The sequence below is a fragment of the Alligator mississippiensis genome, chromosome 3 (genome assembly GCF_030867095.1).
Source record: "Alligator mississippiensis isolate rAllMis1 chromosome 3, rAllMis1, whole genome shotgun sequence".
NCBI classification, from domain to species: Eukaryota; Metazoa; Chordata; order Crocodylia; family Alligatoridae; genus Alligator; species Alligator mississippiensis.
The window spans coordinates 212,785,454-212,810,895 of NC_081826.1; the positions used below are offsets into that span (position 1 = coordinate 212,785,454).

The following is a 25,442-nucleotide window of genomic DNA, read 5'->3' on the forward strand; positions in this document are numbered from 1 at the left end:
TTGCTTTGTAGTGCTGATCAGATTGGGGCTGCCAAGCCTGTAGGTGTGTAGGGGAGCACGTTACATTTCTCAGTGTTAAACTTCATCTGGTTCCAATCCACCCAACTTGCCAGCCTGTCTAGGTCTGCCTGTATCTGCAGCCTATCTTCAAAAGTGACCCCTGGCTTCTAGCCTGAGCCACTGCAGGCATGTGCTTGAATTTCCTCAGTCCAGAGAGAATGTCTGTCCACCTGTTCAGCATAGCCACGTTAGGTTAACCTGCAAGGATTGAATCAATTCAGGCTCAGGCTTTTTGAATGTCTGTCCCTAGCCAGGGAGGTTGTGGGGCTGATTTGCAGCATATCTGCCAAAATATTTGACCCCACTACTCTAAGGGATGCATAACGGCGGTTATTTATCCTTCATCAGTACCACAAGTTAATGTCCACAGGAAATCTTGTGTTCTTTTTGTCTCTTCCTTTCAGTCTCTGAGAGTTCCTTTACATTGCACAATCATAGTTTCATAGTGTTTCTCCATCTCTATATGTAACCATTGCAATTCATCCTCCCTTTTGCTCAAAACTCAGCACAATACAAGGCTATCTTCTACCCATCTCTGCTTTTAAATTTCAAATTAATTTAAAAGTTGTTGTTAACTGTTAGCTCATAGAACCTGCACTCTCCTTCAATATTCAAAAAAGTTTCTCAACTTTCTGGTTTGAAGGCAGAAGCAGTTTCCTTTTCAGCAAATTCTAAGCACTTCCACCAAATTTCCAAGTAGGCATCTTTTTTTCCTTCTCCCCTGCAGAACATTGACTTGATAGGTAAGTTTCCCCATTAATAACACTTCCCAAACTTTTTGAAAGCCATCTGTGATTTTAGGACTGTCATTTTTCTTCCAGGCTTTCACAACTGTAATTCTTGTAGCCACTAGAAGATGACCGATCAATTCCCTGGTAAGTCTTATATGTTTGAAATATCTCTTCTTTTTAGAAAGGCAAATTCTAATCCCTTTTCAGAAATGAACAGCATTAACATCATGAGATTACACAATAGGTAGACAAGAATGAGTTCAAGTCTAGCCCCTCCCACACTGCCATAATTTGTAACAAGAAATGTGATAACCTCCTTTGGCTAGTCAAGCAGTTTCTAAAAAAGCATCTCTAATATGGTTTGGCAATTGTGCTTGGACTCAGGTCACCAATCAACAAATCAAAAATTAAACAAATCACCAAATAGAACTGTTTTACAGACAAGATGTGGGAATCTGGATAGATTTATATTTTGACTACTTTTCTAGAAAAGTTCTTTGGAATTTAAAAGATAATGTTAAGGTTCAAAGAAAAAAGTTAAAGTCAATCTGGTTTTGAATTCTATTATTTGACTGAAAAGTTTTCTAGAAAGAAATTATTGAAGAATTAAAACATACAGTTTTAGGTTTAGGTTTTTATTTTTTAATAGAATCCAATGATTCCATCTTCTTACGATCTGGAGGCCTTTTCACATGGACAAACATGACTATTAAAGGTGTATGAATAATGCATGCTTAATATATAACAAACTTGATTGCTCTAGAACCCAGGCTTGCTTATGGCCTTGGCATACACATATGAATTAAAGGAAAGCTTGCATCATAGATCGCATCAACGAGACAAAGGTTTTATTCCTTAATAATGAGGCAAAGTTTTAAACTGGATTTAGTGTTCTCACTGAAGTGTGCCTTCCTAAAAACATTCATGCCAAGAGGCATGGAACTGTAGTGCTTCAGTCTGAATGAATTAAATGAGCTAATGAATAAAATGGGGCCTTTGTTCCACACTGATTCCTCCTGTGTTTCAGCCTTATTGGCAGTTCACCATTTCATTTCTTTCTTTTCCCCCCTCCCCTTCCACCCTGCTTACTCCTTGCCAATATGCTGGGGCTACATCACTTTATTAAAAAAAAAAAGAAAAAAAAAGGCACTGGGAGTCAGAACTAAAATAAATTAATGACAAAATTATGACTGTGGAATCCAATGTTCTGGCTGAAGGGAATGCTTGGAACACAGAAAGCTCCCAGTCTTATCCCACCTTCCCCAGCCACATCCAGTATGCAAAGCAGCTACAGTAGGAACCAGAATCTGACCTAAGCACATATCCATTAGGGCTGTGTGAAATTTCGCCGCCAGTTTTGTTTCAACACTGTTTTGACTCGTTTTGAGGTCGAAACAGGAAAATCGAAATGGAACAGATGTAGTCAAAACAGCCTTGAAACAAAATGAGGCAAGTCGAAACGTTTCACCGTTTCAACGCCGTTTCGACGTTTCGCCCATAGGCTATAATGGGGAAGGACAAAACAGCCTATAACATTGTTATTTCTGGCCTGATTTGGATGCAACTTGCAGGAATGATAGCCCCTTTTGAGGGCATGAAGCCTGCCAAGTTTCAAGGAGATCGGTGCAGGGATTTGGGGGAAACTGTACCTCAAGTTGCGGATAAGCAAAACTTGTGACATGGGTGACACTGTGTGTGTTAAGGCACAGCAGGGTGAAAGCTGAAGGCCTGCTAGCCCCTGCTGACCCCACAAAGTCTGCCAGCATTCAAGGACTACTTTCAGGGGCTACTGGGCTCTGGGGCCCTGCACCTCTAGCTGCTGACAGGCAAAACTTGTCATGGATGCTTGTGCAACTGTCTGTCTTGGGGCACGGGGTGGGGCAGTGGAATCTACTGCAGGCCTGGCTGCTAGCCCCTGCTGTGGCCACAATGCCTGCCAGCTGTTAAGGAGATCGGTGCAGGGGGGTTCTGGGGCCCTGCACCCCCAGCTGCTGACAGGCAAAACTTGTGACATGGATGCTTGTGCAACTGACTGTCTTTGTCTTGGAGCAGAAGCAGTTCCTGGCTCTGTATTGATTCTTTCCTCTCCTTAGTCTGTAGTTTTTGTAGGTGTTAATCCTTACTCATTAACTCATTATCCTCGCTAGCTATTGTGTATTGAACTGGTCCCTGAGTGAATCATGATTGATTGCGTAACACAGTAGCTAGCTAGCACAAGCACCTATGTCAAGAGTTTTGCCCATCAGCAGCTAGGGGTGCAGGGCCCCAGAACCCCCCTGCACTGATCTCCTTAACAGCTGGCAGGCTTTGGGGCCATAGCAGGACCTAGCAGCCAGGCCTGCAGTAGTTTCCCCCTCCTCCCCACCATGCCCCAAGACAGACACAGTTGCACAAGCACCCATGACACGAGTTTTGCCTGTCAGTAGCTAGAGGTGCAGGGCCCCAGAGCCCAGAAGCACCTGCAACTGTCCCCTTGAAAGTTGGTAGGCTTCATGGCCTAAGCAGGGGCTAACAGGCCTGCAGCTTTCACCCCGCTGCACCTTAACACACACAGTGTCACACATATCACGAGTTTTGCTTGTCCACAGCTTGAGGTGCAGTTTCCCCCAAACCCCTGCACCTATCTCCTTGAAACTTGGCAGGCTTTGTGGCCTCCACAGGGGCTAGCATATCTGCAGTTTTGACCCTGCTGTGGCTTAACACATACACGTGACATGAATTTTACTTTAAAGAATCTGGAGTGCAGTTTCCCCCAAACCCCTGCACCTATTTCCTTGAAGCTTGGCAGGCTTTATGCCCTCAGAAGGAGCTACCATTCTTGCACATTTCATCCAAATCAAGCCAGAAATGACAAAGTATAGGCTGTTTTGTCCATCCCCATTATATCCTATGGGTGAAATGTTTAAACAGTTTTGCCGTTTCGATCCTGTTTCGACAGAACAAAATGGAACACCTGTTTCGAATTGAAACAAAATTCAAAACAAAACACTGTCCCATTGAAACACTGGTTGAAATGGAAAGCTGCTGTTTCGCACAGCCCTAATATTCACACACACACACCCCCACACACACACACACACCCCATCTACTAATCTAGTTAAAGGTAATTCGGGTGCACATGCTATGTACAGGAACATAAAAATGTCAGGAAATCATTTGTTAATTTCTTGCTTAACCTTTGCATCTTTCCCACCCAGATCCGGCAAATACACACATTTCCCCCTTTCCACACAAAATAATCAGTCTATATTCCTAACTCAGATTGTGGAGTAATTTAAATGCACACCTTCTAACCAGCGTAATAAGATAGGGAAATGTGCTGAAGTGAAAGGGAAATGTATATGATCAGGCATAGACTTCTGGTTGATGGTTAAACTAGATTACTACTAGAGTACCACTCAGGTATGGGAGAAAGGCTGAAACAAAGGAAGAGGGAAGAGAGCACAGGAGTAAGTGTGGGGCCTGGGAATGAGACGGGAACAGGGATAAGAGGTGGGGAGAGAAGAAAAGATAAATGCAAGAAAGATGGACATAAGCCATTGAATCAAGAAGAGAGAAAGTTGGAGCAGAAGCTTGAGAGTCGGGGATTTGATTGGCTGGTGAACACAAGGGCAGAAGGGCCTGGAGTTCATTTGTACAGTTTCAATAAACTTACTTACAGGACCAAGAATTGAACATAGTTTCGAGCCTCAATATTCTTTAACTGTTCAGCAAACTGGGTATGTGTTACATATTTTGCCTTCTAGTGAGTGCTGGTTCATATTCAAGATAACAGATTTCTATCACTATTCATAACCTCATCAGCTCAAGCAGTGCAAGGCTGTGGATCTAATATCCTAATTCTGCTGATCTCAAGGTGAGGGGAAGGTGATCATGCTCCACAGGGTGAATTTTTTTTTCATGTTTTAATTTTTTTATTAATCCACATTGAAAGAAACTTAAGGCTGCGGAGTCAAGCACTCAAAAGTTAGGAAATATAAGGTTTATTATGATTGTCTGTGCAACCACAATTCAGACAATATATTATCAATTTATATATTTATGGTATAGCAATATTATCAAAATAGAAATATATAAATTATTATTTCCATGTTCACATTCAGTAGTTTTCATTTTTCAAATATTTGACCAACATCCATTTAATAAATCCTCACAACTTAATTGTGAGGCTGGAAAAGAGTACATAGTGAGGTAGACTGAAGGAGACAAACTGAATGAGATGCTGGAGGCCACAAAGGGAACTGTGTCAAAAAGTGTGTTTGGAAGGTCCTTGTTTTCTGTCCTACATTTAGACTATACTCTTCTCTATGTAAGACACAAGACCGTAGGCTTTCCCATTCAATTTGGGGCTTCACTGTTCACTTCCTGTCCACATATCATCCCCTTCTTTTCAACATACATTATTGGTTAAAAATGTACATCCTTCAGAGACCTGAACATTTTACCCATAGTAGAACAGTTGTATACTATTCCTCTGAAGTAAAATGGTGCCCACACAATATATGTAACTAGGATTTTGAATAGTATTAAAATGCATATTTCTGTATATAGCCATATACCCTTCCATGTATCACTCTTAATGGTCACAGCTCATTTTAATTTGAGAGAAATATGGTCCTGTGCGATTTAAACCAGTTTCACAATAAAGTACTCTTAGAAGGATCAATCTCATTTTTCCATCTGAAAGGTTGTGACAATGCTTTCATTCATCTGTTCTGCACATATACAAAGAAGAGAAAGAACATGTCTCTTCTATCACTATGTTTCACATTTGTAGGCTTATTAATTAACAGTTTTATGATCAGTGCATTAAGGAGGTGCAAGAAGATGGTAGAGATAGTGCTTATAGTACTTCAGTTTTTTAAAAAGTAAAAAGTTTCAAGACAAGTGTAAAATTTCTACATGGGATTTCCTAAAGTACTTTTCATTTCCTAAAGTTTGCTCCCATTAAAATCAATGGGAGTTTTACCACTGATTTCAGTGGCCATAGTTAGGCCAAGAATATTTAAGAAAACACTAGTCTTTGTTTATACTTTGCCCTTTGTAGAATAGTGACATTTCTCCTCTCTCCAATTATCCTAACTATATTAAGACTTTAAACATACACATAGTTCCCAGAAGACAGTCATCAGGCTGCAGAGTACTAGATTCACAGAATTTACCTGAAGAAATTATACAATTTATTCAGATTAATACAAACAAATGTAGTAGTGATGGCAAAACAAAGCTAATTTTTTTAAATCTCATTTGCAACCGATCAAACCCAGAAAAACTGAGAGAAATAATCAAGCCATCATGAAAAACACTAAATAAAAGAAGTTGCCTACTTGCTCAGACTAATATTTGAACTAACTTTACTTAATTTTCCAAGTTACAATGGTATGTCATGTGTCACTTGACAACCACAGTGACCAAACCATTTGATCTGTTCATTTCTGACCACAAGTTGTTCTCATATTTGTCCTGTAAATGATTATTGGCCAAGCAATATCATGGCTATGTGGTATTTTGATCCTCTAAAATATGAAATATGCAAGCACAAGTTACACAAGAAAATTCTGTTAAACTAAAGCAATGATAACACAATGCTGTCCTTGTTGGAGAAAACTTCAACCATACCAAGAGTTTTCAATCAAACTAAATATTTTTTGCAAAGACATGTGGTGACTGCAGGCAGTGTTTACTGGATTTATGATCCAAATTCTTTCATGGCAAAATCATTAGGGATGTAGTAAATGATTTCTAAAAAGTACTTACTGAAAGTTGTGATTTGGACTGTTTGTTGGACCTGTAAACATAAAAAGAAACAAAAATTGACGAATTTTGCTTATCAACTATAGCATTAACAAGTCATTTGGCAGGCCAAATTGAATTCTGCCAATATCTTTAAAGAAGGTTCACCTCAAGACTCAGACAAAAGGCTCTAGTTCCTAAACCTAATTACATACTGTTATTTTCAAAACCAAATATAAAAGTTGCACAAATCTTCTGTTAGCTCAGGCAGAAACTTGAGTGAACTGTTTCTGTTAAAGCACATCTGCTATTAAAACACGGGGTCTTAGAAATATAAAGCATTATCTTGATACATCACTTATCTGTTACTAAGCCCTATTAAACCCATCTGAGGCTTACTATGAGAGTTTATTATGCAACAGGGGCATACCCATGACCTTTGTCACCAGAGAAGAAAGATGTGATACCCCCTGTATTTAATGCTTCACTATAAAGTAAACAGTGGAGTTAGTCATCGTAACAAAATTAAAAGTGCCTTGCAAACTGTCCCCAGAGTTTTGTGTCTCCACTTCAAGAGAGCAGACATCATGTAGGGAGGAGACATACAGGGTGCATCTACATGAGGCCTTTACTGCGCAGTAGTGTAGTTTGCTACGCAGTAAGTGTGTGCATCTACATGTGCACATGCTTACTGTGCAGTAAACCTCACTAATCATTGTCTCCTGGCTCAGTGCTCCTTGCCAGCCCCTGGGCTAGGACCCTGGGGGAGCTTAGGGCTTCCCCTGATGGCGGCAGGGGCCCACTGCAGGGCCCTAGGAATCAGGAGCAGTTTGCTGCCATTAGCAGCAAATCTGCTCCTGTTTCCCTGCACTTATGGATGCCTACCCAAGAACGTTTACTTGAGAGTAGTTTACCCATGAGTAAACTTCTCCCAGATCTAATGCACGTGTACACATACCCACAGTGTCTAACAATGACTGTTCCCCAACTATGACCAGATGAATAACTGCTGTTCATTCCTCTTTTTCTTTTCAGACATCTCTGTAGAAAAAGCCCAGCAGTTCTGTGCAAACCTGAAACAATGAAACCTTACCTTTTTGTAAATTAGACTGGCCTTTTATTCAATGTCTGTTATTTTCTCTGCACAGAACATTTATAGGCTATTCTATTTACTTTTATTTATTACTAGTAAATGGGTACCAAGTTCTGCCTTGGACTGAAAGAGAGGCTCCTGGCAATAGCTTTATTGATTTCCTTTTATGTTGAGATTTAATTTAATGGTAAATTAATTTCCCATTTTGCTATTATGAATACTAAGAGCTAGTCTATAAAGCAGTACAGTTAGTTATAAAAACCACATTATAAAGTGAAGTAACTCACCAAGCCTTACAAAAAGAACTCCTGTTGCAGTTATTGTCTTCATTCCATTAGTTGCCACACACTGATAGTACCCAGTGTCAGTGGTGTCAAGATCCTGGATTCGTAACCGGGAACCATAATCTGTTTTTCTTATGGTGATCCTTCTTGGTTCTTGAACCACCGGTGCATCATTTTTTAACCATCTGACATTGGGGGGTGGATTTCCTGCTACCTTGCAGTGAAGAATTGCTGTATGGCCCTGGACTATGGTGATATTGTTTACTGGTTCCAAAAAGGTCAGAAAATAACCTGAAAAGGTGAAAGGTCAGAAAAGATCAAACTTCAGTTGGGCTGGGATAAAAGACTGCCCAAAGGCACATTTTTATGAAAAGCTCTTGAAAATGGTTTCATTTTTCTTTCAAACTTATGCTGCACAGGAACACAATTCTCACAGCCCTGGATTTGGAACAGTATCATCCTTCAATTATTGCTTTATGACTGAGGCCTGGCTATACTGAAGTTTGATTTGTATAACTTCCTGTATGAACACTCCTGTTCTGAAATATGAGTAATTCTTTTTAGTTTAGCTAATATGTATCCAGAAATACACCTAAACTGGCTAAGCTATAACAAAAAAAACTTACTCCTACTCTGGAGTAAGAGTGTTTACACAGGGAGTTATACTAGTTGTATTATTATATCACAGTTGTATAATTTTGCCACTAAGGTAAGACCATGAGGTGAAAAGGGATAGGGATTGATACAAAGTAAATAGAAAAGTTTCCTTGACCAGCACACACTAAACAGAAATGCCAAAATATAATTAAAAAAAATAATGCTTAATTTTGGTTATACAAAGTTTGGAACAACTACATTTTGCTGGATATCTGGATTTGAGGTTTATCTTTCCCTGTAATGTGTTACCTTAAAAAATGCATGAGCAAAAAGAGGTAGTTAGCCATGTTAATCAAAAGTCAGGCAGAAGTCAGGCCAGAGTTGTACCTTATAAACTAATTCATAGAAGCATAAACTTTCATAAGTGACAGACTGCTTCACCAGATGCTAGCAGTAAGCTGCTGATTACAACAGCTTATGCATCTCTGAATTAGTTAGCCTATAAGATTCATAGATTCATAGATGTTAGGGCCCGAAGGGACCTCAATAGATCAACGAGTCCGACCCCCTGCATAGGTGCAAGTCGGCCCTGCCTTCTGTCTGACTTTGGACTGACATGGTAAATGAGTATGATTTTGGAATGAAAGCAGATAGTAAAGGGCCTAGAAAGTAAAATCCATGTTAAAAATTCCATATCATCACACAAAATATTAGGCAAATTAATTTTGCCCTTATTTTTTCTCACTAAATACCTTAAAATAACTTTCTGTAAGACTAAAGAGTTTCACTGGACTTCACAACAATGTAAAGCAGGGCTGTCCAACTTTTTTATGACTGGGGGCTGCATCAGCCTGGCCATGTTCCCCACCCCAGCCACACGCTGCCCAGGTACATTACCCCCCAGCCCAAGCCAGGTCCATGGGTGTACCGCGTCCCCTGCTGTGCTCATACATGCTGCACATGGATGCTCCCTCTCCCACTGTGCTGTACACCACACAATGCAGATGCTGCTTCTCCCCCTTCCCTCCCCACTGCTCTTACATACAGGCAACCCTCCTGTACACCGCTGCATGTATGCTCCCAGTCCCCTCCCCAGGTGCCTGGCCTGTGAGCTGCACTGCCTCACACCACCCAGGGGAAGGGGACAGGATACAAAAGCTGGAAAAGGGAAGGGGAGCCTGGCGACCCTGGCTGCTAGTTGGAACACTGCAGGGAAGGGTGACTGGGCAGGAGCCTGGGGGTTGCAAACTGACCCTTGGGCTGCCAGTTGGAAAGCCCTGATGTAAAATAATAGTTTTGACATAAAATGTAAAGAAAATGGACTGAAACTGAAACCTGGCTTCCTTTCCTAATAGGTAACAATTAACCATATTAACACAAGAGAATCATATCATTCTTCCTGTGGTAGTAACTTCAAAATGCACCATGAAATACAATAACCAAGGAGAAGCTTTACACACGTTTTTTAAATGTTCCTACTCATCAGACAAACAGAATATCCAGTGTATAAACATACAAATCTTAGTAGCGCTTCCAAAACTTTTCACCATATCCCAAGGCAAAGATATATTATGGGTTTACATAACAAAACTAAAATGTTTTTGGTCCCATTTTTTATGGACATTTTTGTTGCTTTTGCTTTTTTGACTGCTGCAGTACAGCGAGCAATAACTTTCATTGAGTTGCCCTCAATTAACCCTATGTCTTTTTCTCTGAGGGGTTTAAAGTAATTTAGTACTCAGAAATGTGCATAAGCCATTCAAATTATTTCTTCCAATATGGATTAGTATCCTTTTGTTAGCAGAGAATTTCATTGTTGTGTTTACTTAGCTTTTTCAGGTTCTTCTAAAATACATGGCTTCTCTTGTCGTGAACTCACCTGGTCTCCAGTTCCAGCTTATTACTGAATAATATAACTTAATGTAAAAAAAGAGGAAAAGAATATTTTCAACAAAATTGCAAAGATCAGAAAAATGGAAGAATAAAATTTAAGTGGACCAGTTTTTCAGTTGTAGAAATTTTCTAAACAAAATTCCAATTGAAATATTAGCATTAAAAAAGCAAAATGTCAATATAAAGGTTTATTTTCATTCATATTATTCCTATTCCCTTTTCTATTTTCAAGTCATCACTAGCATAATTAAGCCAACCAGTGAAAACTGATAGTAAAGAAAAACAAATAAAACAAAATTTCCTAAAAGGAAATTTAAATAATTTGTCTGAGGAACAATAAATAATTAAGAAAACTCTCTTCTAACTATTACTTATCCAAGACAGTTGATGCTATCATGCACCTTTATGGCCAAGGGTGAAATGAACACTATAACCTGTTCAAGACAAAATTATATTTTTTTAAATTATGACAGCAGTTAGAGCCAGCAGCAGGTTTATGTATAGTTCTTAGTACTAAAATGAACAGCCTGAATAGACAGTGTTCACTGTTATTAATATGAGTACATATGTAAGTGTTTGCATAGTACATGTAGCCCTAGGGCTATTAATGAACCTGGGAAAATGAAAAAGTGCTGGTATGTCTCTTATTTACCATCCTACCTATTATGACCCCTATTGCCGTAGTCCCTCAACTTTCTACGCCAGTCACTTGTGGGGCCATTGTTTTTAACTGCTTCTTTTTTTCTGTTTTCTTTTCTCTTTCCTTTTTTGTTGTTGCCTCTTTCACCTGTTTTTCCTTTCTTCTCTGGAATTGCAGATGTTACCGTGAAAAACCCAAGTCAATGGGAGTTTTACATTTTGTTCTAAGTGCTGGGCTTCTGTCTTCCCTACAGTGCTATCTGGGGGACTGAGATTTGGGTTTGATCATCACCTACCCCAGGAAGAGCACTGTCACTGCAAAGCCAGGCCTGCAGTCTCGCTGCTTCTACACTTGTGCGTATGTGTCTAGGGTCATATTCCTTAGGTTTAACATGCTCTGCAATCGTTTCCCAGTCAGTTGGGTCAGTTACGGGGAAACATGTATACTCATGGGCTAGGGACAGACATTCAACAAGCCTGAGCCTGAATTGATTCAATCTTTGCAAGTAAGTCTAACTTGGCTAGGCTCTGTAGAGCTCATATTAAAGGATGAAATACCTGTGTATAGGTAGAAAAATCAGGAGCTGAGCTTATTTTTACAGTGAAGAGTACATATGACATAGTTCTAGCTATTATTTAAATGTATAATTTCAGAAGAGTACTTATACCAGCACACACATTAAGAACAGTGAAAACATGATCCATTCCACCCCAGAACAACAGTTCCCATGACTGTCTCATCCTTCATTTAGTATTTAAAAAAATACCACAACTAGTCTTGCCACTTTTCCAAAGCCAGCAGTAACATATAGTTTACTTTCACATGGTATGGTCAAGGCACAGGGCAGTAGGAGGAAGAGGAAGGGGGTTAGATTGCAATTCTTGATATGCAACACCCATATTATGATAGGTTTGTCAATGTAGAGTCAGAATAAATATTTTATTAAAGGAGTTGGAAATAAAGTTATGTTTTTCACTTCTCTAAAAAAAAAAAAAAAATCAAGACAATCGGAGATGACTTAACCTTATTGGGGATCCTGTGCAAAGATGTACAGTTGATCATGGCCATGTTGGAAATACATCTGTGAGGAGAAAAGGAATGGAACCATATTCTTTTGGTACCAGGGATATGGAAGAGATCAAGGATTGTAGCCGTGTGTGCCTGTGTGCTTGTGTTAGAGTTGGGTTTGGCAGCCAAAGTAAGAGAAACTTATAAACAGTATTACCCTGTGCATAGCATGTATTTTGCCAACCCTGACTTGATTCCATAGTAAGATTCCCACATTCAGGGAGCTTGCAAATAATGTGATGAGTAAAGGAGCCTGAGTCGGAAGGAATCCCTATATAAAATCATTAAAAGGTTTGGGCTTAATTTGGGACAAATTTCACATGGTTTTCTCCTTAATACCATTAGCGAGAATAATCTTTGAAAGGCTGCTTTTTTATGGCAGGGCATTTAAATAGGATGATGCTGAAAAGGCTCAGAGTTTTACCATACACCCAGGGCAGGCTCTGTCATGCTGGAACCTTTCCAAACCAGGGGCCAAAAACTTTGCTCTAAAAAGGTCCAGGAGCAACCACTAATAGATTGGGTTGTATTTTCTGATTCCCATCATTACAATTGTGCCACCCAAAAGTCCCCTGCTTAGATTCTACAGGCATGGGGGATATTCCACGTACATCCAGATAGTACATCTCCTTTGGCTGACTCCGTGACATTATGATTCACATCAGATCATAATCAGGGAGCATGTCCACAAGTGTGCTTTAATGCACATTAAAGTGTCACATAAAAATGTGCTTTTTACTTAACAAGCATTAAAATAGGCTAATGCACATTAAGCATCACTTAAACAGTGTGTACTGTAGTTAATGTGCATTAAGCCAGGCTAATGTGCATTTTCGTAGTACCTCATAATTTAAGGTGCTTATACACGTTCAGTGAGGCTGCTCTGATGCCTTTAGCTTGTTTGACAAGCTTTAGTTAAAGGGCCCCTTCCACCATTTTTTAGCGCGGGGACACTGATACATGAGATGCTCCAGGCACTTTAATTAGAGCAGCTCTCAGAGCCACTCTAATTAGAGTGCCCCTCCCCCACTCCCAGAGTATGTGTATAAATGCCTTGAGATACTAGATTTAATGCACATTAACTAAAATGCATCAATGCACATGTAGATATGCCCAGGGAGTCTTAATTAATTCTTGGTGTTTTTTTCTTCCTAGGCTGTATTTGGGTATGGAGGAGAGGAACTACCTTTATTAGGTGCCCCCTTAGGCTCAGGTAAAAGTTGAATTTCCATACTGCTCTCCTTAGGGCTCCCACAATAGTACACTCCCACTACAGTATAACTCTTGTCTTCTGCCTGTGATGTAACAGGTGGAAATTAGTGCACAGATGCAGCACGTAAGGAGTAGCAGCAGGTCAAACATGCTTGTTGTGCATATCAGATCTGCTGAGTCTTCAGGGCAAGGGGTGGGAAGCAGCTGGGATGACTATGCTCTGCCACCTCTCCATAGTGACAGGGTTAATTTAAGCAATGCATCATAAACAGGGTCTGGTTAAGGAGCATGTTTTCAATTCATAATCAAATACAGATTTTCTCTGCAATGCAGCTCTGCCCAGAAAAAAAGTCACTGCTGGTCCTTGGGCCAAAGATTAAACATCACCTCCTCCAGTATTCTTCCCTGTTCACTTTTCACCATTTAAACTTTTGATTAGGAAACTTGGGGTGAACATTACTAACTGAGTTCAGTTATTCATTTTAAATTTATTCATTCAATTGAAGATGGATATTTTAATTTGACTAACAGAAATCACAATGATTAAGGATCAAAAGCTTGACCTTAAAGGACTAACAGACAAATCTGGTCAAATTCATCTCTGTTGTTATTCCTACAGAGTTACTGTAGTAAAGAATTTGGTCCACGGCTTTTAAGTAATCCAAAATATTTTATCTGAATGTATGTATCAGATATCATAATTGATTAGAACATAACTTCTATCATAGAAAGAAATCTCAAATTTCCTGGCATTTGCTGACCAAATTCTGACTAAGTCTAATCAGCTACAAGTCCACTGAAGTTGGTGTAACTGAATCCACTTACTCCAGGTCTGAATTTGACTTAAGTTCATTAATTCTCCAGCCATTTTCACTGACATTTTCAGTAGTGTATTAAATTACTTAGTTATTATAAACAAAGTCATAAATATTTTAACCTATTGAACTACCAAGCAATAGTTTTCCTCAGTATCCTAAAGACACATTTGGAAACTTGAGTGCAACATACTACCTAGCTAATGTCTGTGTCACAACTCTCCAGTATACATTTTTTATTGGTAGTTTCATTTCCTCTTTGAGAAATGATACAGAAGTCTGGTGTTTTTAGAACTTACTAAATCTGAGGTAATTACATGACAGTGCAGCCAGCCATTTGTTATGCTGCCCTGTTATTTGGAGTCCACTTTCGATAACCTATAATTGCAAATCTTTCAAACAAAGTGGAAAATTTAACCAACTATATTCTTAAGAATATTTTCCTTATTTCATTTCTGTGGTGATAATGAACAGCTACTTTTTATTATAGATGGCATACCACAAATATTGTGTGGATTCCTGTTTGATTCAATGATTTAGGGCAACTGTTTTCTTAGACTGAATTGGGCGTCTCTCAGTTACTAAAAAAGTGATGCACACTGTCTCTCCTTATATTCAGTTTCCCAGAAATGTATGAAAAACTGAAAAACAAAGCAAAAGAACTTGTATGACGCATTTAAATTGTGTCCTGTGAGCAATATTTCCAATATCATATAAGCCAACAAGAGACTTTTTAAACTTAAACAAATTTATTACTCTCCTACATAGTGACAGATTTACTGAAAGAAATAATTAAAATCCCCTATAAAGTGAGTTAAGCTTGCTGTGCTTATATACTAATACCATAGTTTTAAATGCCATATCCCAAACAATTACACGTGCTTGGGGATATGGATTTAAGTAGAAAACTTCTATTTTGAAACCCCTAATATACTGTACACTAATCTATTCCATTATATACAAGTTATTGTTATGAACCCTTTCTCCACTCTGGCCTTGATCCAAAGCCCAATGAAAGGCTCCTTTTGATTTCAGTGGGCTTTGGAGTTAGTCAACTGAATGCCAGCTACTCTGAGAGAAAAATTTATCTGTTGGATTTCCCACTGGCAAAGCAGTTCAAAATTAAATTTATCACTTGTTCTGGTTTATAATAACTCTGACAGCCAATTTTAATAGTTATTTGCCTGAATAAAATCCAAACTCTTCTATCAAGAATTTATTAGAGGACATCATAACATATTCTATATACCATATTATGGTACCCAATGCACCCTGTATATAAACTATATTAGGGAAATGACTGACACAGCAACCCAGCTGGAACTCTTATATATTGGAAATGCCTTTGTTAGTTTGCCAGGTCATTATTTCAAAAAGGATTAAAATGAATATGAAAGAAAAGAAATAACCTCACTGTAAAAAGATTCAAAGGAAGATGTGCCTTTTGTGACCTTTTGTATGAATGTAGGAAAAAGGAAACTCTTTCTCCATGTGATAGGAATGTCAAATTAATAAAAATTTCTTGAGAATGATTATTAAACAAGGTTAAAAAACAAAGGATACAACTACCAGAAGATGCCCTGATCATTATTATTATTTATGGGTACATCTACATGTTCATTATTGTACCTTAGGTAATGCACATTAAATCTAGTCCCTCTGAGTGTCTACTCCAATGTGCTGGAAGCTGCTCCAATGTGCTGTAATTCCAGCACATCAGAGCAGACTCAATTAATTGTGTCTGCTAGAGCATGGCACTTATGCACTCCAGCAGCCTCCCACATCTTGTGTATCAGCATCCCTGTGCTTCAAAATGGCAACAGGAGCACTTTTATCTAAAGTTCATCTGATGAGCTTTAGATAAAGCACCCCCGCCACCATTTTGAAGCACAGGGATGCTGATACACAAGATACTCTGGGCATTTTAATTAGAGCGGCTCTCAGAGGTACTAGAAAAATGCACATTAGCCTATTTTAGTGAACATTAGCTAAAAAGCAGATTTTTTGTGACACTTTAATATGCATAATAATAGGCAAATGCATGTTAAAGCACACGTGTAGATGTGCCCTATTAATCTATGTTATTGTTGTACCTACAAATCGTAATTACAAATATATTATTGAATATATTTGCTAAATGAAACACGGTGTGAAGTCACTACTTCATGGAATTCCAGCAAAGTTTCCCCACAAAGGAAGACGACATTTTAGGTTAAATTCTCAAACAAATCTTGGGAAAACTCCACATTCATGTTCAGAAATGCATACATTACTTCAATGCATATAGGCACACAAAAGTCTTCAAGTTGGTCCAAAAAGAGGCCTGGACAGATCCAGGATTTTAAAAAGGGGCTTAAAAATACATAGGCTGGGGGCTGGGCATGGCTAGAGAGCCCAGGGCTAGGGGGGAGAACCAGAAGGAAGGGGCAGGCAAAGCTCAGGTGCAGGAAAGAGGAATCTAGCTGCTGCTGCCAGTGCCACAACCAAGTCCAACTGAACCAAGCTCCCCGTGCAGCCCGTTTCCTGCAGTTGGAACCCCTAGACTGGCAGGTAACATTGACGGGGGCCAGGCAGGGTACAGGCACAGAAAGGCCGGACTGCCCCCTGTCACTGCTGTTCTCAGCCAAGCCCAGCACTTCATGTAGCTGCCCCTTGTAGCTCCTGGCTGGCATGGGGCAGGAGCAGCTGTGAGACTCCTCCGCAACTGAGTCAGCCACGGAAAGCAGCAGTGGCCACAGGTGGGTCTCTCCCTTCCTGGCCTGGTTCCTGGGGGTTCCAGCTGTGGGGGATGGGTCCCTGCTCCCTTTCTGTCCCTTCCAGCCTGTGGCTCCAGCTGTGAGGAACAATTGCATGGGGAGCTAGGCTTGGTTGAGGATGGTGGCAATGGCAGTGGGCAGGTCCTCCCCTTCTTGCACCTACTTCTTTCCCAGCCCTGTAGGATATACCCTGCTGCTGGCTTAGAAATGGTACCTAAAGGTCTGTTTTTAGGGAATTGACTTATAGGTATAGACATATGCATTAAAAGGGTTCAAGACGGGAAGCAGGAGTTAACTGATTTCTAAAGAGCCTGGGTCTCGCACACAAAGTTTCTCACAGCCCTCCAAACAGACAGGCTGTCTAACATGACAAGGCCAACGGATACACACATAGCCTAAGAACTGAGGGGGCATGCCATAACACGAGATCACAGCCTTCAAGGCAGACAGGCTGTCTAACACAACAAGGTCAACAAGGACACAAAGTCTGGGAACCAAGGGAGTATGTACTGTACTGCCCATAACATGAGATAAGTGGCACCAGATAACCAGACCCCAGAGCAGATGGGCCCGAGTCCCGGTTTGCAGGGAACAGACTAAATTAAGAGAAGGTCCGGAAGACTACATAGACATGTGACAACAGACAGACAACCAACCAGAGATAGCCATGAACGAAGAGTCATCAGGAGGGAAGGAGAATACAAAAGCAGAGACTTGAGAGTAACAAAGGGTCCCTCCCCACTCCTTCTCCTCCCCAAGAAGGGTCCCTGAGGCCACCATGGGTTGAAGACACATGACCAGCTCATCTTATGGACCCCACTGGAAGTGGGGGCGTGGGCCTTGGCATCCCACCTCCAGACTGCTGACACCTGAGAGAGAGAACCTCAGAGTGAAGCCTGCATCCTGACCAGATGTACCTTGACTCTGATGACAGACCTAATATTTGGTAGATATATAGAATTGCTTGGTTGTTTGTTTTGTTGCTTTTCTGTTATCACTGTGTATCAATAAATTTGCCTATTATTGAATGGAAAGGTTGAGGTAGTCTTAGGGTAGGTCCTGCCCCGGTGGGTCCCCCCACCCCCTCCGGAAAAAGGTATCTGGATCCTAAATCCAGAGCCAACACCTGCTAGCTTGGCAGTGGGGGAGAGGGGTGGAAAGTTCACTGGCACAGCAGAAGGCAGGAGGAGGGGGGAAGGGAACAACTGCAGCAGAGAACACCCCTGAATCTGCCTTGCCACCAAATTGTCTGGGTTCATCCCTTTGTGCCCCTTACCCTCCTCCCTGTACAACTTTGGCTACTGATGTCTTTGGTCCAGTACACAGGTAGTGGGACTGATGACATTATATAAATTGTTACCAAATACTCCAAGGAAAACAGAAAAAAAAAGGAAAGAAGTAAACCCCTCTATTTTCTGACATGTTGTAACTATAACTTTGGCTATGGTTATCCTATAGTGACAAAATTAAGTGCAAAATTCTTAGTTGGAAATTGAGCCAGTATTTTCAAAATGAACTCTGAATTTAAATTTAGTAAAGCCTTTAAGCACTTTGATAAGTCACCTCAAGCAAAGAGCCCTCAGAAACTCACCGATGACTAATCATTTTTGAAAGCTGGCCAAAAATGTCAACAGCACTTAAAAGTATACCGCCTCAGTGGCAATCCCAAGACCACTGCTTAGAAAGAAACCTTACCCACTCCTACTCTACACACACCACATACTGAAAAAAATACCATGTGGCTGCCACTAGAGCAAAAATAGTTGTTCCCACTGGCATTCTCAGGAGCACACCCATTAGAGATAGCTTAAGGGTGACCCTGGCCTATAAGACAACTATAGCAAGTGGAGTTTGTTTCTTGGGGCTGGTTTTGGGATTCCTGCAGAGGAGATATACATGTATCATAAGAGGTAAGTCCTTCAAGTCCTAATGAATTTTGATGCCTAACTCCCTTATGATGTGATTTACAGAAGAAGGTAAGTTTCTAAAGATTACAGGTTGTAGATATAGTTTTCAAGTTGGTGGTGTGCTTTCAAAATATGGCTTTTTTGCTCCTCTTCAGTATTTTGGCTAAAGTAATTCCTTGAGTGTTTCTTTTCCTCCTGCTTCCATATTTTCTCCAAGACTTAAATGACTCTGTAACTTGGACTTAATGTAGAGTTCAACTTCAAAACATGCCACGCCATTGCCTGTGCCCCACTACTTCCTCCACTACCTGCCCTCCTGCATGCCCTCCCCACTGCTCTACCCACAGCATCTCCCCTCACATCCCCACCGTCCCCAGGGGGGCATCTTAAATTCAGGGTTGTCTTGGATTCAGATAAGTACGGCATTTTATAAATGAGACCTCACCATGCTTCTGTGTGCAAAATGAAGCAAAAAAATGTTTAAATAGCTTGCTACATGCAGTAATTCACTTGCCTTTTCAGAGTAAGAGGTGGTGACTAGTTGAATGGCTGGAAGTTCAGACTAGAGGATATACCCTGAGTCACCAGAATCACCTTTCCTCTTGCACTCCTGCCTTATTAGAATAGAGCAAGTTTCTCAGCTGCACTTTTGTGGAACAGCTTACTTTCTCTTGTGAGTTTGGTCACTTACTTTGGCTCATAAACGGAGTGGATAAGAACCAAAGCCTTCTCATTTCTGTTCTACCTCTAGCCACTTGATTCAACTGGATAATATAGAGAAAAATCACAGCTCTCTCCTCCACATCCCTATCCTCCAGTCACAATCTAAACTGGATTAGTTAAAGAGTTCCTTACTTCCCTAAACAACCAAATAAGCACTAGACACATGCGACTCTGGCAAAGTTGAGAAATTAAACCAATGTCTCCAAAAGCCTAATTTTGCCACAATCAAAAGATTATTAATCTTTTTTCCTATGTTGTACAGAATATACATAGGCAAAATATAAATGTGCAATTTCTATGTGAAATATTTAGTTCTTGCAACTGATGGACTACAATGTAAAATTCACAGAAAACTGACATTAACAATTATATAACCACTTTATCATATTTTAAAACAATGTATCCTATGTGGATAGCTTTTAAACAACAAAATTAAATCCTTCTCTACTTAAGTGCACAGAACATGAAAGAAGCAGACAAGGTTCCTTGGGTGAATTTGATATCTTTATTAGACCAACCCAAATGGTTGGAGAATAGTTATTAAGCAAGCTTTCGGGTTCAAAAACCCTTCGTCAGGCTGAGGAAGCTTCAGCATTTGGTGTGTGCTCTTCCTGGATGGAATGAAAATCCAGGAAGAGCACACACCAACTGCTGAAGCTTCCTCAGCCTGACGAAGAGTTTTTGAACCCGAAAGCTTGCTTAATAACTATTCTCCAACCATTTGGGTTGGTCTAATAAAAGATATCAAATTCACCCAACGAACCTTGTCTGCCCATGTCCTTAGACCAACACGGCTCCAACCCAAACCCCCAGAACATGAAAGAACACATAACAGGTCTACAATTGTTACATGGCTAATTTGAAAACTTTCCAAGTTAAAATCCACAAACTTAAAGTACAGGAAATACTTCTGTCCAAGTCAAATGTAGGAAAGTAGTTATTGCATGAATTAGTAGAACTGATTTAAATTATGGAGGGAAAACAATTTAAAACTTAAAAATGAGGGTATCTGTTGAAATGTTCCCAATTTTTGACAAAAAATTCAAAAACAAAATTTTAAAATATAAATTTTTTGGCTCAAGAGGTCAGGCGTGCAGGTAGTCTTTTCCTCTGTGCTCCTAGTTGCAGGCCATGGAACCAGGAGGGAAGGATGCATGGAAGAAGTGAACCAACAACTCCGGAGGTGGTGCTACTGAGGGGGCTTTCGTTTCTTCAACCACAGTGCGCACTTCAGGGAGAGAGGACTCCTGGGAAGGGATGGCATCCACCTCATGCAGAGGGGTAAGTCCCTGTTCTTGGCCAGGATAGTCGATCTTCTAGATAGGGCTTTAAACAAAGATCGCCAGGGGATGGGGAAACACTAACTGAAGCACACCTGGGGACTGGCACACAAGAAACCTCCAAAGTTGGGGACACTAAAAAAGCCACTCTTGCAAGAGATGAGGGAGTTGTTCTTCCTCAGCATGACAGAAAATTGAGGGTCTCAACTGGAGGACTCAGGTGCCTGTACACTAATGCCAGGAGCATGGGGAACAAGCAGGAGGAGCTAGCCCTCCTACTCTCCAGGGGACATTACGATCTAGTAGGGATTAAAGAAACCTGGTGGGACTCCTCACTTGAATGGAACGTAGCCATAGAGGGCTACAGCCTGCACAGAAGGGACAGAGTAGGGAAGAAAGGTGGAGGTGTAGCTCTCTATGTGAGGGAGCAGTACACCTCTTTGGAGGCCGACCAAAGAAGAGCGACTTGAAACCCTCTGGGTCAAACTGGAGGCAGAGGAGGGATGTGGTAAGAGAGTCCTAACTGTAGGTATATACTACAGACCATCAAACCAGGGGAAGGAGCTCGATCTGGAGTTCTCTCAAGAACTGGCAGAGGCCACGTGTGCACAGGGCATGGTCATCATGGGTGACTTCAATTACCCAGACATCTCTTGGGAGAAACAGAGCTTTCAACACTGTCTCTCAACCCATTCTCATTAAAAAACTAGGAGACTGTGACGTCGATACCTACACAGTCAGATGGGTCACTAATTGGCTGGAGGGCCACACCCGGAGAGTGGTGGTGGACAGGTCTTCATAGATTCATAGACGTTAGGGTCAGAAGGGACCTCAACAGATCATCGAGTCCGACCCCCTGCATAGGCAGGAAAGAGTGCTGGGTCTAGATGACCCCAGCTAGATGCTTATCTAACCTCCTCTTGAAGACCCCCAGGGTAGGGGAGAGCACCACCTCCCTTGGGAGCCCGTTCCAGACCTTGGCCACTTTAACTGTGAAGAAGTTCTTCCTAATGTCCAATCTAAATCTGCTCTCTGCTAGCTTGTGGCCATTATTTCTTGTAACCCCCGGGGGCGCCTTGGTGAATAAAACCTCACCAATTCCCTTCTGTGCCCCCGTGATGAACTTATAGGCAGCCACAAGGTTGCCTGTCAACCTTCTCTTGTGGAGGCTGAAAAGGTCCAGGTTCTCTAGTCTCTCCTCGTAGGGCTTGGTCTGCAGGCCCTTGACCATACGAGTGGCCCTTCTCTGGACCCTCTCCAGGTTATCCGCATCCCTCTTGAATTGCGGCGCCCAGAATTGGATGCAGTACTCCAACTGCAGTCTGACTAGTGCCCGATAGAGGGGAAGTATCACCTCCTTGGACCTATTTGTCATGCATCTGCTGATGCACGATAAAGTGCCATTGGCTTTTCTGATGGCTTCGTCACACTGCTGACTCATGTTCATCTTAGAGTCCACTAGGACTCCAAGATCCCTTTCCACTTCCGTGCCACCCAGCAGGTCAGTCCCTAGGCTGTAGATGTGCTGCGCATTTTTCCTCCCTAGGTGCAGCACTTTGCATTTCTCCTTGTTGAACTGCATCCTGTTGTTTTCTGCCCACCTGTCTAACCTGTCCAGGTCTGCTTGCAGCTGTTCCCTGCCCTCCGGCGTGTCCACTTCTCCCCATAGCTTTGTGTCATCTGCAAACTTGGACAGAGTACATTTCACTCCCTCGTCCAAGTCGCTGATGAAGACATTAAAGAGTATTGGTCCAAGGACCGAACCCTGCGGGACCCCACTGCCCACACCCTTCCAGGTCGAAGCCGACCCATCCACCACGACTCTGTGGATGTGACCCTCCAGCCAATTCGCCACCCACCCGACTGTGTAGTCATCCAAGTCACAGCCTCTTAACTTGTTCACCACTATGGGGTGGGATACTGTATCAAAGGCCTTCCTGAAGTCTAAGTATACGACATCCACCCCTCCTCCTGTGTCCAGGCGTTTCGTAACCTGGTCATAAAAAGAGACTAGATTGGTCAGGCACGATCTGCCTGCCACGAACCCGTGCTGGTTTCCCCTCAGCATCATTTGTCCTGCCGGGCTCTCTCAAATGTGAGCCTTGATAATTTTTTCAAAGACTTTGCCAAGGATGGAGGTGAGACTGACTGGCCTATAGTTGCCCGGGTCCTCCTTCCTCCCCTTCTTGAAAATGGGGACCACATTGGCCCTTTTCCAGTCCTCCGGGACTTGGCCCGTGCACCACAAGCATTCAAATATTCCCACCAGTGGCTCTGCAATGATGTTGGCCAGTGCCTTCAGCACCCTCGGATGGAGCTCATCCGGGCCTGCCGGCTTAAAGGCATCCAGTTCTTCCAAGTGACTCTGCACCATCTCAGGGTCTATGCATGGAAGTCTGGCGCCTTGCTGCTGCCTCTCTACAACCCCAGTGAGAGACTTGTCGTGCCCCTCACTTAGGAACACTGAGGCAAAGAACTCGTTGAGGAGTTCAGCCTTGTCCCCTCTGTCTGTCACCAATTGCTTCTGCCCATTTAGTAGGGGTCCTATTCCACCCTTGGCCTTCCTTTTACTCCCTATATATCTAAAAAACAATTTCTTGTTGTCCTTTACTTGGGATGCCATCCTCAGCTCCATGGTAGCTTTGGCCCGTCTAACTGCCTCCCTACAAGCATGAGCAGAGGAGGTATATTCGTCTTTGGTGCTCTCTCCCTGTTTCCACTTTTTATGCGCTCCCCTTTTGGCCCTTAGGCTGCCCTGGATTTCTGTGGTCAGCCAGGGAAACCTCCTGGCCCCTTTCCCTCTTTTACCTCGCACGGGGATCATCTCGCTTTGTGCCCAAAGGATTGTTTCCTTAAGGCACAGCCACCCTTCTTGGGCTCCCATCACTTCAAAACTCCTACTCTGCAGTGCATCCTTGACTAATCGCCTGAGTTCATTTAAATCAGCTTTCCTAAAGTCTAGCACTTCCACCCTACTAGTTACCTCACCCGCTCGACGTCTTATGGTGAATTCTATTATTAGGTGATTATTATTCTATTCTATCTATTATTCGACCTGGAGGGATGTGGGCAGTGGGGTTCCACAGGACTTGGTCCTTGGGCCCGCATTGTTCAACATCTTCATCAGCGACTTGGACGAGGGGGTAAAAAGCACCGTGTTCAAATTCACAGATGACTCTAAGATGTGGGGAGAAGTGGGCATGCTAGAAGGGAGGAATAGGCTGCAATCAGACCTGGACAGGTTACAGGGGTGGGTGGATGAGAACAGGATGGGTTTCAACACTGACAAGTGCAGGGCATTGCACCTGGGGAGGAAGAACCAGCAGCATACCTACAGGCTGAGGAACTCCCTTCTCATCAGTGCAGAGGCAGAAAAGGATCTTGGAGTCATTATTGATGCCAAAATGAACATGGGCCGACAGCGTGGAGACACGGTCAGGAAGGCCAACCGCACCTTGTCAAGCATCCACAGATGCATCTCAAGCAGGTCCAAGGAGGTGATTCTCCCCCTCTATGCGACACTGGTCAGGCTGCAGTTGGAGTACTACGTCCAGTTCTGGGTGCCACACTTCAGGAGGGATGTGGACAACATTGAGAGGGTCCAGAGGAGGGCCACCCGTATGATCAGGGGTCATCAGGGCAGGCCCTATGAGGAGAGGCTAAGGGACCTGAACCTGTTCAGCCTCCAGAAGAGAAGGCTGAGGAAGGATCTATTTGCCGTTTGCAAACTAGTCAAGGGGGACCAGCAGGCATTGGGAGAGTCCTACCAGGAGTGACAAGAAATAATGGTCACAAGCTGGCAGAGGGTAGATTCAGGCTAGATATCAGGAGGCGCTACTTCACTGTTAGGGTGGCTAGGATCAGGAGCCAACTTCCAAGAGAAGTGGTGCTGGCTCCTACCCTGGCGGTCTTTAAGAGGAGGCTAGATGAACACCTTGCCATGGTCGTTTGACCCCAGTGCTCTTTCATGCCATGGCAGGGGTTCGGACTTGATAATCTGCTCAGGTCTCTTCTGACTCTACCAACTATGAAACTATGAAACACTTGGCTAAGTCAGATAAGTCGTATTGCTTCCTGACCTGAAGGTATTGAAGAACTCTACCTAACTCAGGAAGTACATGGGCCAACCAGAGGCAATGCTCTCCTAGACTTGGTCTTGGCCAAAGGAGATAATTGGGTGAATGACCTGAATATAGAGGGTAGTCTGGGCAACAGCAACCACGAAACCATCAAGTTCACTGTCCATCGCAAGGCAGGCAAATCATTTAGCAGGGTTGAAGTTTTGGACTTCAAAAATGGGAATTACAACAGGCTCAGGGCAATAGTAGGGGAAGTGCTGCGGGACCAGGGACCAAAGGTGAAAGGAGTGCATGAAGAGTGGTTGTTCCTCAAGGACACGATCCTCGAAGCACAAAATAAGTCCATTCCCATGTGGAGGAAAGGCAGCAGAAGGGCTGGTAAACCCTCTTGGCTTAATAAGGTATTCATGGTCCTCTTGAAAAAGAAGAGGCATAAAAACAATGGAAACTTGGGACAGTCCCCAAGGAGGACTATACAACAACGGCCTGCACTTGTAGGGAGTGGATTAGAAAGGCTAAATTGGTGACTGAACTTAAACTACCAACAGAAATCAAGGACAATAAGAAGTCC

The 25,442-nt window shown here is 42.2% G+C and overlaps 1 protein-coding gene across 2 annotated transcripts in view; it reads right to left on the reverse strand.

Annotated features, from left to right (window-relative positions):
- Nucleotides 1-25,442, reverse strand: part of ROR2 (receptor tyrosine kinase like orphan receptor 2) — a 257,593-nt gene that overhangs the window by 38,921 nt on the left and 193,230 nt on the right. For both annotated transcript variants that reach the window (XM_014608796.3, XM_019478126.2), the window contains exons 3-4: nt 7,905-8,192; nt 6,549-6,579 (exon numbers count right to left, since the gene is read on the reverse strand). In XM_014608796.3, coding sequence (XP_014464282.2) covers nt 6,549-6,579; nt 7,905-8,192 — 319 coding nt within the window. The remainder of the gene's footprint in view (nt 1-6,548; nt 6,580-7,904; nt 8,193-25,442) is intronic.